Source organism: Miniopterus schreibersii (assembly GCF_964146895.1).
Source record: "Miniopterus schreibersii genome assembly, chromosome: 11".
NCBI lineage: Eukaryota > Metazoa > Chordata > Mammalia > Chiroptera > Miniopteridae > Miniopterus > Miniopterus schreibersii.
In genome coordinates this window covers 40,590,979-40,607,683 of record NC_138111.1, presented here as the reverse complement: position 1 = coordinate 40,607,683, position 16,705 = coordinate 40,590,979, and the positions used below count along the sequence as shown (strand labels likewise).

The 16,705-nt window shown below is 42.7% G+C and overlaps 1 protein-coding gene across 8 annotated transcripts in view; it reads left to right on the top strand.

Moving 5' to 3' along the window:
- Positions 1 to 16,705, top strand: part of TJP2 (tight junction protein 2) — a 102,890-nt gene that overhangs the window by 52,934 nt on the left and 33,251 nt on the right. For 6 of the 8 annotated variants that reach the window (XM_081151908.1, XM_081151912.1, XM_081151909.1 and 3 more), the window contains 2 exons: positions 13,499 to 13,552; positions 16,163 to 16,287. In XM_081151908.1, coding sequence (XP_081008034.1) covers positions 13,508 to 13,552; positions 16,163 to 16,287 — 170 coding nt within the window. In that variant the 5' untranslated portion in view covers positions 13,499 to 13,507. Of the gene's footprint in view, positions 1 to 6,593; positions 6,711 to 13,498; positions 13,553 to 16,162; positions 16,288 to 16,705 lie in introns of all 8 variants that reach the window. The other 2 variants (XM_081151905.1, XM_081151906.1) reach the window with 1 other exon arrangement.

The following is a 16,705-nucleotide window of genomic DNA, read 5'->3' as shown; positions in this document are numbered from 1 at the left end:
CTGAGCCACCCTGGCCGGGCAGAAAATGCATATTCCAAGTAGAACTTAACTTGAAATTGTGCTTTTCTAACAAGCTCCCAGATGTTGGCAATACAGTTTCTAAAGGTGAGGGTCTTTAAGTTCCTGCATTTATTCCCCAATTCTAATGGAAAAGGCATGTCTTTGAGGCTCAGGATGTTGTATGTAGGCTTACTGGCTCTTGGGGGATGAACCAGGCACAGTGATATATGGCAGAAGCATTGGTCACTCTTTTCTCTGAGAGCCTTCTGAAGGTGCCTTGGGTCTGGGAGGGACAGTTTACCTTGTGTGTTGCATACAGGGCCAACCCTCCTGGCAGGATATACCTGAGCACTCTAATCATTAGTTTTCTAACCTGCGTTTTGACAGTTTATAATTTTCTTTATCTTGGTGCCTGTCATGGGGTGGTGGTTTGTATGTATGTTTGTTTTTTAAAGCGAAGCTATGTTTTAGTGTTATATAGGCTTAGTCAGGTTGAAAATCATAGAGTAGACAGGGCTGTGCCTGTGTTGCCAAATTAGCACCTTCCTTTTTGGCTTATTAATGGCTTCTTTGTAATTACAAATAAGAAAGGTCTGTTTAAATGATAATTATACCTTATTGTTTAGTGTACCAGAACTGTGAACATAGAGGTCTTAAATATAATGTAATTATCAGCTGATGTTTCTTTGCCTCATAGCTTGTTAAAATTGGACTCATGCAGGTCTGCCTGGATTTGGATTGTGACTAGCCACCTAGTGGCTATGGGGACATGTGCAAGTTCCTTAATATCTCAGGATACACACACACACACACACACACACACATATATATAATGTATCCTATACATATGTGTGTATGTATTTTATTTTTTTTATTTTTTAAAATATGTTTTTATGGATTTCAGAGAGAGGAAGGGAGAGAGAGAAGAAGCAATGATGAGAGAGAGTCATTGATCGGCTGCCTCCTGCACACCTCCCACTAGGGATTGACCCCTCACCAGGAATCGAACCCTAACCTCCTGGTTCATAGGTTGACACTCAACCACTGAGCCACACCGGCTGGGCTGTATGTGTGTGTATTTTAAATTAAGACTTTATTTTTCTAGAGCAGTTTAAGGTTTGCAGCAAAATTGAGGGGAGAGCACAGAGATTTCCCATGTACCCCCTTCCAGACCCATGCACAGCCTCCCCCATGGTCAGCATCGCACAGCAGAGCGGTACATTTATTACAGTTGGTGAACTTCCATTGACATGTCATTATCACCCAAAGTCCATAGTTTACCGTACAGTTTACTCTTGGTCTTGTATATGGATTTGGACAAATGTATAATGACACGTATCCCATCATGATGGTATCATATAGAGTATTCTCACTGCCCGAAAAATCTTCTGTGCCCTGCCTGTTTACCTCTCCCTGCTAACCCCTGGCAACCACTGATCTTTTTATTGTCTCCCTAGTTTCGCCTTTTCCAGAGTGTTATGTAGTTGGGGTGATACAGCGTGTAGCTTGTTCACATTGGCTCCTTTCACTTAGTCATGTGCATTTCAGGCTCCCTCATGTGTTTTCATGGCTTGGTAGCTCACTTCTTTTTAGCCCTGAATAATGTTCCAGTGTCGGGATGTACCACAGCTTACCCATCCACTGACCGAAGGGCATCTCCTTGCTTCCACGCTTTGGCAATTCTGAGTAAAGCCTGCTCTAAACGTCCGTGTGCAGGTTTTTGTGTGGACATAGGTGTTCAGTTCCTTTGGGTAAGTACCAAGGAGCACAGTGGTCCTATGGTAAGAGTATGTTTAGTTTTGTAAGATCCTGCCAAACTGTTTTCCAAAGCGGCCAGACCATTTTGCATTCCCACCAGCAATGAATGAGAGCTCCTTTTGCTCCACACCCTCACCAGCCCTTGCCAGTGTTTCAGATTTTGGCTAGTGGTAGCTCACTCACAGGGTTGTGGGCATCCAGTGAAAAACTGTTTACAGTCCTTGGTATGGTGTTTTGCTGAGTGTTAAGGACTTCCTTTCTTTGCAGTTCTCATAACCCTCATGTCTCCTGTTCCTGGGCGGGTGTGTGTCAAGACTTCCAAGCTGTAGATTAAGCTATTTTGACATGTTCGTTCATGCTGAGAACGTAGAACCCCGTGGGTGTTATTTAGCAGTTTACTGCCCAGCCACCCTGAGTACGTGCAGTGTCTTGAGTACACCTTGTAGGTCATCGCTCCTGGCTATGACCGTGCTGTTCCCTCTTCCTAGAAGGTCCACCCGCCCAACAGTCAGTCATCCTCCAGCACGGAGCTCTTGTAGAACCCTCCGTGGGGGGGAGGGTGGCCTTCGCTGTCGTTGGTGCACAACTCCCTTCACCCCGACCGCCCATCTCCAGTGAATAATTTCACTGTTTCTATACTTGCTGTTTACCCCATCACCCACCTTACTCCAGCCCCACATGGCCCTTTTTCTTTCATGAACATAATAACCTTGTTTCTCCTCTCGGGCCCTTGCATCTGTTGTTCCCTCTCCCTGGAGATCTGTCCAGATTTTCTTATGATTAGTTCTTTCCAGTGTCGCATCCCGTGGCACTTACTGCTACCTGAGATTATAATATGTGTTTACTTGTTTATTGTCTGTTTCCTCCCTTAAAACCCTCCCTGTGAGGGAAGGATTTGGACTTGTATCCCCCAGCATCTAGAACAGGGTCTGACCACACCCAGGTGTTCTGGGGATGTTTGTTGAATGAACGAGTTTTGTATATTTATTTGTCCGCGGCTGTCGTTGCAGAGTTGTGATTATGGCCTGCGTGTCCCACTTCCCCACTGGACTATGACTGCCTTAGGGTAGGAACTAGTGTCCTTTGTCTTTCAATCCACAGGGCCGGGGAATGGCTGCTCAGTAATGTTTCTTGAATATGTGAATATGGATGTTAGGAAGCCTTGAGAAATAAACCCCTAAATTTTTGAGATCTCACGGAGGCAGCTGTCCACCGCAACATGTCCTCCTGAACAACTGCTAGTCAGAACAGGCTGCAGGGCTTCTGTGGCCATTCTCTCTGGCCCTCCCCACCTTGCCTTTTTCAGGGTCTTTGCCCTGTGCTGTTCTTTAGGCCCTGAACACCATATCTGTTTATCTCTCTCTCTCAGTTGAATTCATTGTTCAGATCTCATCTCGGTGCCCTTTGCTCATGGTGAACACCCTGCGCTCCCCTGCACTCTGACTAGATCAGATGCTGGCTCTCTCCAAGCTTCCTGGGGGCAGTGCTCTACGCATACTGACCTCCATTTGATCCTTAGAGCTTGGCACGTTGCACTTGGTAAACATTTGTTGAGTGACTAAAGAATCAGTGATAGCGTATGTGCACGCCCCTGTTTGTAGCAGCGTCCTTCACAGTGGTCAAGAGGTGAAGGGTGACCCAAGCGTCCATCGGCAGATGAATGGATAAACAAAATGTGGTCTCCACATACAATGGAATATTATTCAGCCTCAGAAAGGAAGGAAATTCTGACACATGCTACAAGGATGAACCTTGAAGACATTACGCTGAGTGAAATAAGCCGGACACAAAAAGACCAATACTTTATGATTCCACTTCTGTGAGGTATCCAGAAAAGTCACATTCATAGAAAGAGAAATAGAATGATGGTTGCGTGGGGCTTCCAGGAGGGGGAAGTAGGGAGTCATTTAATGGGTACAGAGTTTGAGTTTTGCAAGAGGAAAGAGCCCTGGAGATTGCGTAACAATAATGGACCTAATGCCACTGAGCTGCATGCTGAGGAATGGTTATGATTTTATGTTGTGTGTTGTTGTTTTTTAGTACAATTAAAATAAAAAGAATTAGTATGGGAAGAAACTGACTTCTGGAAACCTGGAATTCTTAAATTGTAGGATGCCTTTGACTTCTGGACAGTGTGCATAAATTTTAGGGAAAATGTATGTATTTCCTTACCAGAGAAGCTCCAGTGATTTCCTAAGGACTGTCAGAGTGTGGGAGTGAGCTGTCTTAAGCAACCCCTCCTTTCCCCCACCTGGCTTCTCTGCACCAGGCTCAGTGAGCTTAGGGGCCCTGGGCTGAGCCTGGCGCGCAGGGAGCCTGCCTACGTCTACACTGCTGGGGTTGAGTCCTGGGCACCCTGAGCTTCCAGGGGTCCTCCTTCAGTAGGGTTCCTTTGTACTCTCTGCCCTCTTCAGTGTAAGATTTGAAACAGACTTTCATTCACTTCCCATCCTGCTTTGCCGACCCAACACTTATGAAGAACTTATTCTTGGACAGAACGTTCTGCGTGCCTATGTAGTATTAGTGATTCAGCACACACACTTGGTAGAGGTTGCCTTGTCTCACGCAGCCACTGGCCCTCTGAGCTGTAGGTGGTATGATCCCCATTTTATAAAGAAGGCAGCAGAAATCCATCCAAGGCCACAGCTAAGTGACAGAACAGAGATTGCACCCCAGGTCTTCTGCCTTTAAACTCACATTTTTTGTCTCCGTTTCAGGTTACTTCCTACATGGTCTCCAGCTCATGGTCCAAAATTTATTACACATCTCTACCTCAAAAACTGGATGGTACACCTCTCACTTGCAAACTGCTCCGTCTGGTGCATTGGTGTAACATACACTGAGTAGCGAGAATGATCACCAGTTTCCGGAGACCATGCTTGCAAAATCCCACACCCGGTCCTCAAATCCCAGGAGTCCCTGAGAATCTTTTCTCAGTGTTCAGAGACCTAAAATGTGCTTTCCAACACTTAATCTCCCCTCCCCCTAAGTGGTAAAGACAGAGAAAGAAACAGATAGGAGGCCCTTTGTTTTTCTTTTATCTGCCAAATTTACAGAAAGGTTGGAGAGTAGAGAAAACGGCTGAGTGAGCACTCTGTCCCTGACTCGCTCTGAGTTGCACCAACTCCCCAAGTCTTATCTTCCTCTGGGGAACGCTGTGAAACATCTTCATGCCTTTTGATTTCTATGTAACATTAGCATTTCAGTTTACCTGAAATGTTACCAGTTTCCAGCCAGCTTACACTGTGTGTGTGTGTGTGTGTGTGTGTATAGGAGGGTCAATATACATAAATTCTTCTATAGATATTCCTTCCTATAGTATTGCTCCCAAGTGCCCTACTTACTGAATTTCTACTTAGATATAGAATCATTTTGTATGTCTCAAAGGAATATTTACTCTGATTCTCTAGTTCCCTTGATGAGAGAGGAACAGAAAACCATGAAAGGGCTGCAACCCCACCAGACTGCTCCCCCCCCCCCCAAGTGGTGCTTTTCAGAGCGTTTGGTATCCCTGCTGTGTGGATGTCACTGTGCAAGACGACACAGGATTTGCTGGGAATGTGGGCCGCTATTGTATCAGCCTTATGTAACCATGTGCAGTGGTGGCGATGGGCGAGCAGCCTGGGCTGTAGGCAGTGGCCTGGCTGGTTACTCCCCAAAGGCCATGAAGGCTGTTCAGGTCCTGCAGAAGATGTGGATCCAGGCCAGGAAAAAGTTGGGACTGTTGAAAGGCCATGTGAGTCTCTCTGCAAGTTCTCGCCCCCTTTTCTTTCCCAACTTTGGGGGGGAGGCAGCAAAATTCCTCCCACAGGGACTCCTTTCTCCTGGGGTTTATTTGTGCTTCTGGCAGCTTTCAGTAACAAATTGTGAGCTGCAGATGATAGTCAGTGGGCTTTTTATTATTTTTAGCGGACTTAGGCGAAACTGACGGCCGCTCCCGGGATTTATGAATCAAAGGCTGCTGTTTTCCAGGTGTCGGAACTGTGGAAGCCCGTGTTGCTTCCTGGGGAAAACTCAGGAAGACTGCCTCGTGTAAAATGTTTGCGTTTGGGAATTTCTTGCTTTCAGGTAGAACTTTTTGCTCCCTTATACTGCAGAAACCTATATTCTTATTCTGTGTTTGGGCTTCTAAGTTACAGGGAAGATGTTTTTCTCATGTCCTTTTTGTGTAGTTCGGACAAATGTAGTGCTTGACGTGTAGGACTGTTTACTTTTGTGGCTTGGGGTTTTTATCACACGTGACCCTTATGGGCCGATTTTAATTCATCTTTACCTTGAGCTTTGGCCTCCATCACTGGGGAGCAGCAGTTTGTGGACAAAGAGCCTGTTGAGGGGGACACAGGGCACTGAAGACTTTTGATATCTGCCTTCTGGTTAATTTTGAACATGTTTCCATGTTCTTTATATAAAATACAGGATTTTTACTGGCGTGGCCAAGGTTTCTCAAAGGAAAGAAACTTTATAGCAACTCGAGGATATTTTTAAAAGACAAATGAAATAACGATCTGTCTTTGTTTCTTTCTCTTCATTTTTCACACAAATACCTTACAGTTAATGCAAAGCTTTTTTATTTATGGTAGAACAACCAGCTCTAACTTTCCGTGTCCTGTAGGAACGACTCGTTCTGACACGGAGGGGTTGTTGTTACTACATGTGTGACAAGTGAGAGTGATGAGAAACAAGTGGGGAAAAGCCCGTGGTGGGTCCTTTGGGCGCCCGGACTGTTGGCTCGGGGGTGAAAAGGAGGCTTGGGGTCCTCTCACCCTGCTGCCCCCCCGAGCTAACCTCACTCTCTGCCCTCCCTTCCCTTCCCCGCCTCCTGTGTACCTCCCAAGTTACTGCTGCCGTCTCCCGCCTTGCCTGCCTCCGGTGGAAATGATCATACTTTCTTCTGCCCTTTCACTTTGCAAGATCTGTGCTTCATTCGTAGAAGGTCCTCGGCCAGGAATCAGGTAGCCTGTGATGTTAACTCATGCACGCCCCCATTTTTTAACTTATGAGATACTTGGTACACAGGAAAGAATTGTATATCTAAATCATAACGCATAATTATAAAACAGACCCCCACGCGCCCATCACATATCCCCGTGGACCCTCCCCGAGACGGACGGAGAGCTCTGTGCCCTTCCTTACCTTGCTGTGCCTCATCACTGGCCGTTTCATCCTGACTTTTGTGTTTGTCATTCCCTTTTTCTTTGTTAAGTTCTACCCTGCACACATACATACGCACAGACATCCCTAAACAAAAGATCAGTTTCTTTGGCTTCCCCCCCCCCATTGTAATAAAAACGGCATAACCTAAAACTTACAGTCTTAACCAAATTCCTACACGTACAGTACAGCAGTGTTAGGCATAGTCATGTTGTTGGGAAACATGGTTTGCGTTTTGAACTCTATGAAAATGATCTCATGCTCTACAAAGCTGCTAGGATGTTTTTCACTCAGCAGTATGTTTGAGATGCATGTGTTTTGGTGGTGTGTGTGGCTCTGGTTTGTTTTTGTTTCTGTATAGTATTGCATTTTAATAATATATCACGATCTTTTTTTGCCCAGCCTGCTCTTGATTGATATTTCGCTTGTTTTTAGATGCTGGCTATTGAGGACGTTGCTCCTATGAATACTCTCTTGTGTGTCCTTATGCACACATTCACACATTTCTCCCGGGCCAGGAGAGGAGTCACTGTGTCGTGGAATATGGAATATCTTTATCTCTGACACATGTGTGCTCTTCCTATGACCCTGCATGTAAACAGCCACCCGTTGGCATTCATGCAAATATTCTGAATATTGATAGAGATTCTCTGATCCATGCACAGCCCTGCACAGGGTGGGTGGGACTCAAGCCCAGGGGTTCGATTTGAAAGGCATGAGCTCAGCTCTCAGCTAAGCTGCTGCACACTGGCAGCCTGCCCCCAGGGATGCATGTGGAGCTGGTGTTTTGAGGAATATGTGTGAGGAATATGTGTGATTATGTAGGGTGCTCTGTGTTTCTGAAAAGATAATACTGTGTATAGAAGAGGCGGGGAAGACACTCAGGGATTTGCTTTTAGGGCACACCTTGGTTAGTAAGCTCCACATGGGCTTTGGCTGTTTTACTCACCAACGTATCCCAAGTTCCATGAGCCACATGTTTGGCACGTAGTGGGTGTTAATAAATATTTTTGAATGAACGAATGAATACATGAATGAGTGAGGGAATGAATGAATAAAGGACCTCGATGAATGAAGGGTTTCCTCTGAGACCTTTGCAAAAGGTCACTGCTGTGTGGACTAAATACACATAGTTATTGTATATTTTTATTGCTCAAAGGAGGTATTAAAATTTATTTTTTTCCAATTTCCTTACCTTTAAGTTAAGATTTTAAATTTATCACTTAGCTTAACAGAACATCTATTCTTTTAATACTATGTTTAAGTAGTTAATGGCTTATGCCACAGTTTCTTAACCCTGAGTAGGAAGAAGACCCTGAACAGTTTGATGAGATCCGTATTGAGGTGGTGAGGCCTTTAGGCACCTGGCAAGGTCTGACTGATTAAGAATTTGAATTAGTACAATTGGGAGTGGTAGGGGATTAATCCTCTCTCTGGCAAATCTAATTTAACTCAATCCTGCAGGCAGCACAGGAATAAAGACAGTATAATCTCTTTATGGAAGAACAGTGAATTTCAAAAGCCAGGTTTATTCTACTTGGGCAACACTTAAAAAAATTGTAGCAATTCATTTATTTGGCTAAATAATAAAAAATATTTAAATCTAAAACTTTGAAAAGGGAGTTTGCTGTTTTCATTTTAAAAATAAAAATGTATTCTAAATGTAATGCACTCATATAAAAATAATTTCTGCCATACCATAGCTCCTGGGGAAACTTAACATTTTTTGGTATTTATTCTTTTAGTCTTTTCCCTATAAACATATATATGAAAATAGGGTTGAAAACAATGATGTTTTGTAGCTTGATCTCCCCAATAGACATTTAAGTATAGATGTCTGTATATATACACATATGTACCATGTAACTACTCTCCTGTTGTTGGATATTTCATGATTATCTATTTAAAATATTATAAGCAGATGTAAACAAACATATATATATGTGTGTGTGTGTGTATATAGTCTTCATGCACTTGTACAGATATTTTTGTAGACTAAACTTCTAGAAGTGGAATTGATTGATCAAGGGATATGCAGATTTTACATTTTGATACATACTTGTAATTTGCCCCCTGGAAGGTTTGTACTAATTTATATTCCCACCATTTCCACCAACAGTGGACAGACCAGAAAATAAAAAACTCCCTCTCTTTAATTGAAAGCACAGTCATCATGATGAAGAAACTTAAAAAAAAAATTGATGGAAGTTATTATTTTCAATGCTTGTGTATTTCACTGTGTTGATTCATTTAACCTAAATATCACTCCCTCTTTGGAAACTTTGGGGTCCAAGGGGTGATTATCGCGGTATTGGTTAGTTTTTTCCTGATGATTTTTAAATAGTATTTTGGGGAGGGTGCTCTGTGATGTTTTTTTCTTTTCTTTTTTTTTTTTTTTAAATATATCTTTATTGATTTCAGAGAGAGGAAAGGAGAGGGAGAGAGAGATGGAAACATCAATGATGAGAGAGTCATTGATCGGCTTCCTAGCCCACAACCTGGGCTTGTGCCCTGACGGGGAATCGAACCCCGATCCCTGGGTCCTAGGTCAATGCTCAACTGCTGAGCCATGCCCGGCCGGGCTGTTTTTTCTTAATGTGTAGGGAAAATAACTATATTTAAAGAAGAGTTGGCAGCTGTATTTTACCACAACTTCCAGAGCAATGGACTTTGTTGACATTTGCCAGCTTTGAAGTACAGCATAGTATATAAAGTGCTGAGAAGATGAACTTGGAAAGCACTCATGCTGGTAAGGTCATTTCCAGGTGGTAGTGGATTGGTTTTACTAAGGGCACATCGAAACCTGGAGGTGACAAGGAGTTAGGAGGTGTTCCGTGGAAATGGAAAACGATGGTCGCCCGGCCGGGCGTGGCTCAGCGGTTGAGCATCGACCTAGGATCCAGGCAATCTGGGTTCGATTCCCGGTCAGGGCACATGCCCGGGTTGGGGGCTGCAGCCGATCAATGACTCTCTCATCGTTGATGTTTCTCTCTCTCTCTCTCCCTCTCCTTTCCTCTCTCTGAAATCAATAAAGATATATTTTTAAAAAAAGAAAGAAAATGATGGTGAATTCTGATAGTTGTGTTTCTGCTTTCTATTTCTTTAAGAAAACTTAAAAAAAAAAGGAAAACTTTATTACAATTTTGAAACTTGTGTTATACTGGCACATGTTGGAAAATACTGTTTTAGATGTAGACAAAACAATTCCTGAGAAGTATGACTATAAAGAACACTGAGAACACCAGACCAGAGGCACCTGAGTTTCCAGCCTGCCACCTCCAGTGGGCCATCAAAGCCGCGGAGGCCACTGCACGTAGCAGACATTTCCTCAGTCAGTGTCTTCATCCTGTTGAGTGTTGAATGGGTAGTGTATCCACTTCTTGGTTTTGAAAAGAAAACCTTTGAGTGCATGCTCTATGCCTAACGCGGTTCTCAGAGATACAGGACAAAAGTGACTGAGGGGACATAAACACAGCACAGATCCTAGTTCTTACCTTTCCCAGGTACCATTCTACGTTCTCTTTTTAACCACCAAGGTGATTTGAATTTTATTTTTAATTTTATTTATTTATTTTTTTAAATATATCTTTATTGATTTCAGAGAGAGGAAGGGAGAGGGAGAGAGAGAGAGAGAGAGAGATAGAAACATCAATGATGAGAGAGTCACTGATCGGCTGCCTCCTGCACGCCCCCCGCTGGGGATCGAGCCCGCAACCCGGGCATGTGCCCTGACCGGGAATCGAACCCCGATCGCCTGGATCCTAGGTCGACGCTCAACCACTGAGCCACGCCCGGCTGGGCTGAATTTTATTTTTTAATGTTTAATTTTTGAGGAGAATTCTGGTCTCTTGGAGCCAGATGGCATTAGCTATGAAAATTTCCCAAAACGGAGTGCTTGGGCGGGGATGGAGGGTGGGGGTGGACTAAAGAATTATAAATTCCTCTCAAATTTTTTTTTTAATTCCTCTCAATTTGAGTAATCGGTTATAGCTACTCATGAGCAGGCTGGTTCTCCTTTCTGCTGTACAAACTAAATTGCCTTTTCCTAACCCCCTTCTGCCAAAAGGAAAAAATGATCTGCCAATATGTCAGTTGATAGAATTGCCATTTGTGCGAAGCTTCTTTCCCCTCAAGCCTAAGAGTTTGTTTTCTTTCTCATTTTATTTTTCCCTCTGCTATTTTGGAAATTATGTACTCTAGTTATTATTATAGTGGTTACACCAGAAATTTTAACATGTATATTTAACTCAGTGAAGTTTAAAATTGATCAACAGTTTAGCTGTGCTCCTGCATAAAACATTTAGAATAATTTAATCTGGATTCGCACTCTCTTTTGCCCAGTGCTTTAGTTGTCTCTTATTTGTTTAATGCTCACAAATTATACATTATTATTTTAGTTACAGCCAATGTGTGTTCAGGCTTACATTTCTTCTTGTAACTTAGGTCTTCTAGGATTATTTTCCTTCTTTCTTGAATTTATCCTTTGGAAATTATTTTATTGCTGGTTTGTGGTAATAATCTGTCCCAGTTTTTGTGTTTTTAAAAAAATATTTTCTGTTCTCTAAGTCAATGGATATTGTTTTAAAGATCTTACTGTACCAACTTCAGGCTTCTATTACTGCTCTTTAGAAATTGGCTGTTGTCCTAATTGTTGTTTTTTTACTAGTAATGTCTTCTGTTTTGCTGCTCTCAAGTCACTTCATCTTTTTCTGCAGCTAGAGTTCCATGTGTTTAAAAGTGTTTTTCTTTTCTTTTTCTTTTTTATTTATTTTTAGAGCAAGAGGAAGGGGAGGGGGAGGGTGAAGCGGGGGGGAAGAATTGATGTGAGAGCATAACAATTGGCTGCCTCCTGCACACCCCATAGTGGACCAGGAATCGAACCGGCAACCTTTCAGTGCATGGAACGACGCTTAACTGAGCCACACCAGCCAGGGCTCTTTTCTTTTTAAAAATTTGCTGTTTGTTACATGTTGGGCTTCCCAAACCTTGAGACGTCCTCAATTCTGGAAGAGACATCTCTTCCAATATTACATCTCTCCTCCACTCTCTTATCATCTCCTTCAGAACATTTAATTAGACACACTGTGAGACGCTCACTCTTCTCTTTCATAGGTTTCACTTTTCTAGCACTTTGTGCTGCATTCTGGTTAATTTCTTTAATTTCATTAATGAGTGTCTTCGTCTGTGTGTAGTATGTTGTTTAATCCATTGTTTGTCTAATCTCAATTATCACACTTTTTTCATTTCTACAGATTTTATTTGCTTTTTTTTCTTTCAGATTTGCTTGGTCATTTTTGATGGTCTCTTGTTTTTTCATTCTACTTTCAATATCCCCTTTTAATTTCCTATGGTAAACATGATGCATATTTAACATACTTTTTTTGGTCTGTGACTGATATTTCCAGTATTTACCATATTTGATTCTGCAGTTTTTTTGTTTCTTTTAACTTTCAGTCGTGTGACTTGCCTGGTGTATGTGTTTCATTTGTGAATTCATGTTCCTCAGGTGCGTAGCTCGGGGATTCTTTGAAACCTGTGTTTTAGTGAGTTCCTTGGAGCAAATTTGCATCTGCCTCTGTGTCTTGGGTCCTACCAGAGCAGAACCACTTTGGGCTAGAGTGTTTTGGGTCATGTGTGGTCATATCCATAAAATGAATTTCAGTCCTAAACCTTTGTGAGTGTAGGTCTGTTCATAGAAATTCTCCAGCGAGATATTTTTAGTTATTTCCATCCTACCTAGAGCCAAGGATGAGATGCGTCCCTGCCATCTCCCTCTGCCTTGTGTTTTTCCCCCTAATATATCCTTTTTGATCTGATCTCTGCCCTGTTTGGATTCTAGTTTCTCTCCCCAGTATCTTCCAGTAAATACCTGCTTCAGGGCTGCCTTATCTCTCTGGCTTTGAGCTTTCTTGGCATTTCTAGCCTCTAAGGATTTCCCCTCAAGGCAGCTGTGCTAATGCATTATTATTATTTTTAAAATGATACCCACTATTTTCTGGTTTTCCTAGACATCTATTTTGGAATATTGTTAGAAACTGAAGCCCCACTGGTCTATTTGCAGGCATTTTCATTTTTTACATCCAGCAATACTGCTGGAAAAAAGGGATTTCCACAGATTACACAATTGAACACTCTATGTGATAAGGCCATGGATTCCTTTGGACGTAAACATGCAGAAAACTTGCCTGGGAGATTACCTTTGACAGGGAGAGGGGGGAGTGGTTAAAAAAAAAAAAATGAAAGATACCTGCTTGAAATTATCCAATTTTCTTTTTAAAGTATTCTATAATGACAGTGTTTTGGAGCCGTAATCATAAAAAGGCTCCCCACTAAATATTAAATTCTTTTTAGGGCCTATCTCTCACTGTGTATTTCAGTAATTTTCCAAGATTCTTAAAAATGCCATTTCATTGAAGGAGAGAGTGTTTGAAAATAAGCAGCATAAATGTTCCTAAAACACATCATCTCTTGGTATATTTAAAGTGTAAGATGGACTTTTTTATATTGAGGTATCTTGAATTAGGGTTTTATTTCTAGCATTGAAATGCCTGTGGTTTTAATCAAACTGGTTTTGCTTGTTTTAAAACAGGCCCCAGTTATGGAAGAGGTGATATGGGAGCAGTACACGGTGACCCTGCAGAAGGTAAGTGCTGCACATTCCGGAATAGGCCACAGTCATGTTCCTGGGTTTACAGATCATGGGGTCTTCAGAATCCCGACCCCCCCCCCCCACACACACACACTTTAGGTGGATAATGCATTGTAGGGAATAGCTGGCAGTAATTACTACACTAACAAAGATTTGCATGCTATTACATTGTTTTTGGTTAAGGTCTGTATAAATATAGAAAATTCTAAAGGTTATTTAGTGCATTCGCCTATCCCCAGACAGAACAGGTTATGAAAAAATAGAGAAAAAGAGGGGAGGAATGGAAATAACCTGTACTGTTTAAGGACATTGAGGTAGCCTCTACAACTCTTATACTTTTGATTATAATCTATAGAAAACTGATAATTCCCTTTGTGAGTTTGAAGTCTAAACTAAGTTTTAATAATTACTTTAAAACATTTTTTTACCGATTTTTAGAGAGAGAGGAAGTGAGGAGAGAGAAACATTGATTGGCTCCCTCCTGCATGCCCCTACTGGAGATTGAGCCCACAACCCTGGGCACGTGCCCTGACTGGGAATCGAACCAGCAAACCTTTGGGTGCAGGGGACCAACGCCCAACCAACTGAGCCACACCAGCCAGGGCTACACTAAATTCTAAAACATTGGTTTAGCAATCAGGAGACATGGGTGGTTTTCCTGGTCTCACTCCAGATTGTATTAAGAGGTATTGAGTTAATTAGATTTTTAAAATATTCCCCCACCCAATGGTATTGAAGGTAGTAGTAATACCATATGTAAATGCTCTTTATATTTTACTTAATTTTAAAAGTCATTTCACAGGTATTGCCCCTCTTGGTTAAAACCAGGGAACACAAACAGCTTTCAGTACAGAGAGTCCAACACATAATTGTTGCTTAATAAAGGTTAGCTCCATCCCTTTTTATTCTGACAGCAGATTTTAAGGTAGGCATGATAGGTGTTAACTCTAACCCCACTCAAAGCAAGCGTAGACTCGGAGAGTGTGGGAATGATTTGTGTGCGGCTGAGCTGGACTAGATAGAACTATACTTGTGGTCCCCAAGTCTTATTTCCATCAAGCCACCTTGGTCAGCATTGCTGTGATTTTCCTGGGCCCTGCAGGGGTCTTGTTCCTGCTCTGAATCCGTTCAGCCTCTGTCACTTCTTGGAGGAATTGTAAGTTCCTGAAATGGAGTCTTCCTTCCTCTACTTTAACCCCTGTCTGTAATGAAAATTTGATTTCTGAGTAAATGTGTATTAAATTAATCCAGGTAGGAAAAAAACACAGATCAGTGCTCAGGTGCTGAAACTTCTGGGGCCGTAATCATGGTTTCATCAGTTGAGGGGTTCCCCTCTTTAGGTCTCACTTTTCAGCTCTAGTGATCTTCTGACTCTTCTGTGCCCTTCCACCAGCATTTCACATAGCCCTTGAGTGTGGACCCCGATTTGGCAAAGGTGAGGGACACGTTAGGTCTGGCACAGAGGATGGAGCTACCTCTGCATAAAACCAGGCACGAGGTGATGGTGCTGCCACATTCAGAGCCATGTTGTTAATGGACCACCCAGCCTGTTTTGTGTTGGGAATTGTCCGTCTATCAGTGGACATAGTGGGCCCCATGTGGGAAATTTTCTTGGGGGGAAATTTTTTATTCTCTGAGTAGATTTTTACATAATCAAACCCTGCTTTAGTCACATAACCCGAATCATCTGGATGATACCCGGGAGCTTAGCTTTTTTAAACATTGAACTGAATTGGGATTGTGTATTATCTGGGTTCCCTGTTACAGCTCTTTTATTTTCTTAGCCTCACCTGAGAGTATTTTTTACATTGCTTTTCAGAGTGGAAGGGGTGGGGAGAGAGAAAGCTTGAAACATCTGTGTGAGAGAGACACATCGATTGATTGCCTCCCGCTCGCGCCCACCGGGGTCAGGGATCGATCCTGCAGCAGAGGCACGTGCCCTTGGCCAGAATCAAACCCGAGACCCTTCAGTCCGTGGGTTGACTCTCTAACCACTGAGCCACACTGGCTAGGGCCCTGTTACAGTTCTTGACCACGGAGGTAGATAATCTGTATTTCCACCTTATGTGCATATAGAAAACACTTTAATGCTTTACTGTCTCATGAGATCTCAAAACTAAGTTTATCTGCAGATTTTATCTTTAAAATCCGTTTACTTCTTTTTCACCCTGTATTAAAATGGACCCATCAGCTTACCTAACGTGGGAGCTTAAGGAATACTCGAAAAATACGGTTTTAGCACAGATTTGGTTGTGCCCGAAACTGTCCCAGCTCGGGCCAGGATATGGGGACAGGTAGGATGGGCGATTGGAACAGCACAGCCCTGTTTGGACAGACACTGTTGTTTCCCCTCCCTGCCAGCTGCTGGTGATAACTCGGTTGCGGGCTGTTTCTTTAGATAAGGAGTTTCCTTTTAACCCCGTCAGCTGGCCGCGACGCTGCTTATTTGTTCTGTAAGCCCACTCTTCCTGAGCTGCCTCTGGTGATTGCTTCGCCCTTTATTTTGTTGAGTGCTTGTAATAAATCCTGAAAGCCACTTGTGGAAGGGTTTTTAAATTTTTAATTTATTTTTATTTTTTATTTCTTTTGCTCTTCAATGAACAGGACTCCAAAAGAGGGTTTGGAATCGCAGTGTCCGGAGGCAGAGACAACCCCCACTTTGAAAATGGAGAGACGTCAATCGTCATTTCTGACGTGCTTCCAGGTGGTCCCGCCGATGGGCTGCTTCAGTGAGTGGCCTTCCTTCCCGCCCCAGCCCCTGCCACCCCACCGTGGCCCTAGGCAGGATGCTCTGGGTGGTGTGCACTTCTAAAATAATTTCTAAAAAGTATACACATGTCTTTGCGTGCTTTTATATACATATATGTGAATATATATATATGAATATATATGTGAGTTAGGACCATAACATACCAGTCCTTTGGGAACATCCAAATGTTGGAGGAAGGAGAGCAGCCATTTCCTTAGGAAGGTAGCTCTAATGGTCACAACTATCATTCCTGGGTTTAGGGACCATTTCTGAACATGGAATAATAAAATTGGCATGCCCCCAACCCCTAATGCTTGCCCAACACTGTTTATTTTAATTTATGTTCATTAAGAATTTAATGAGGATACTCTGGCTTAATGATTATCTGATCTGTAAGA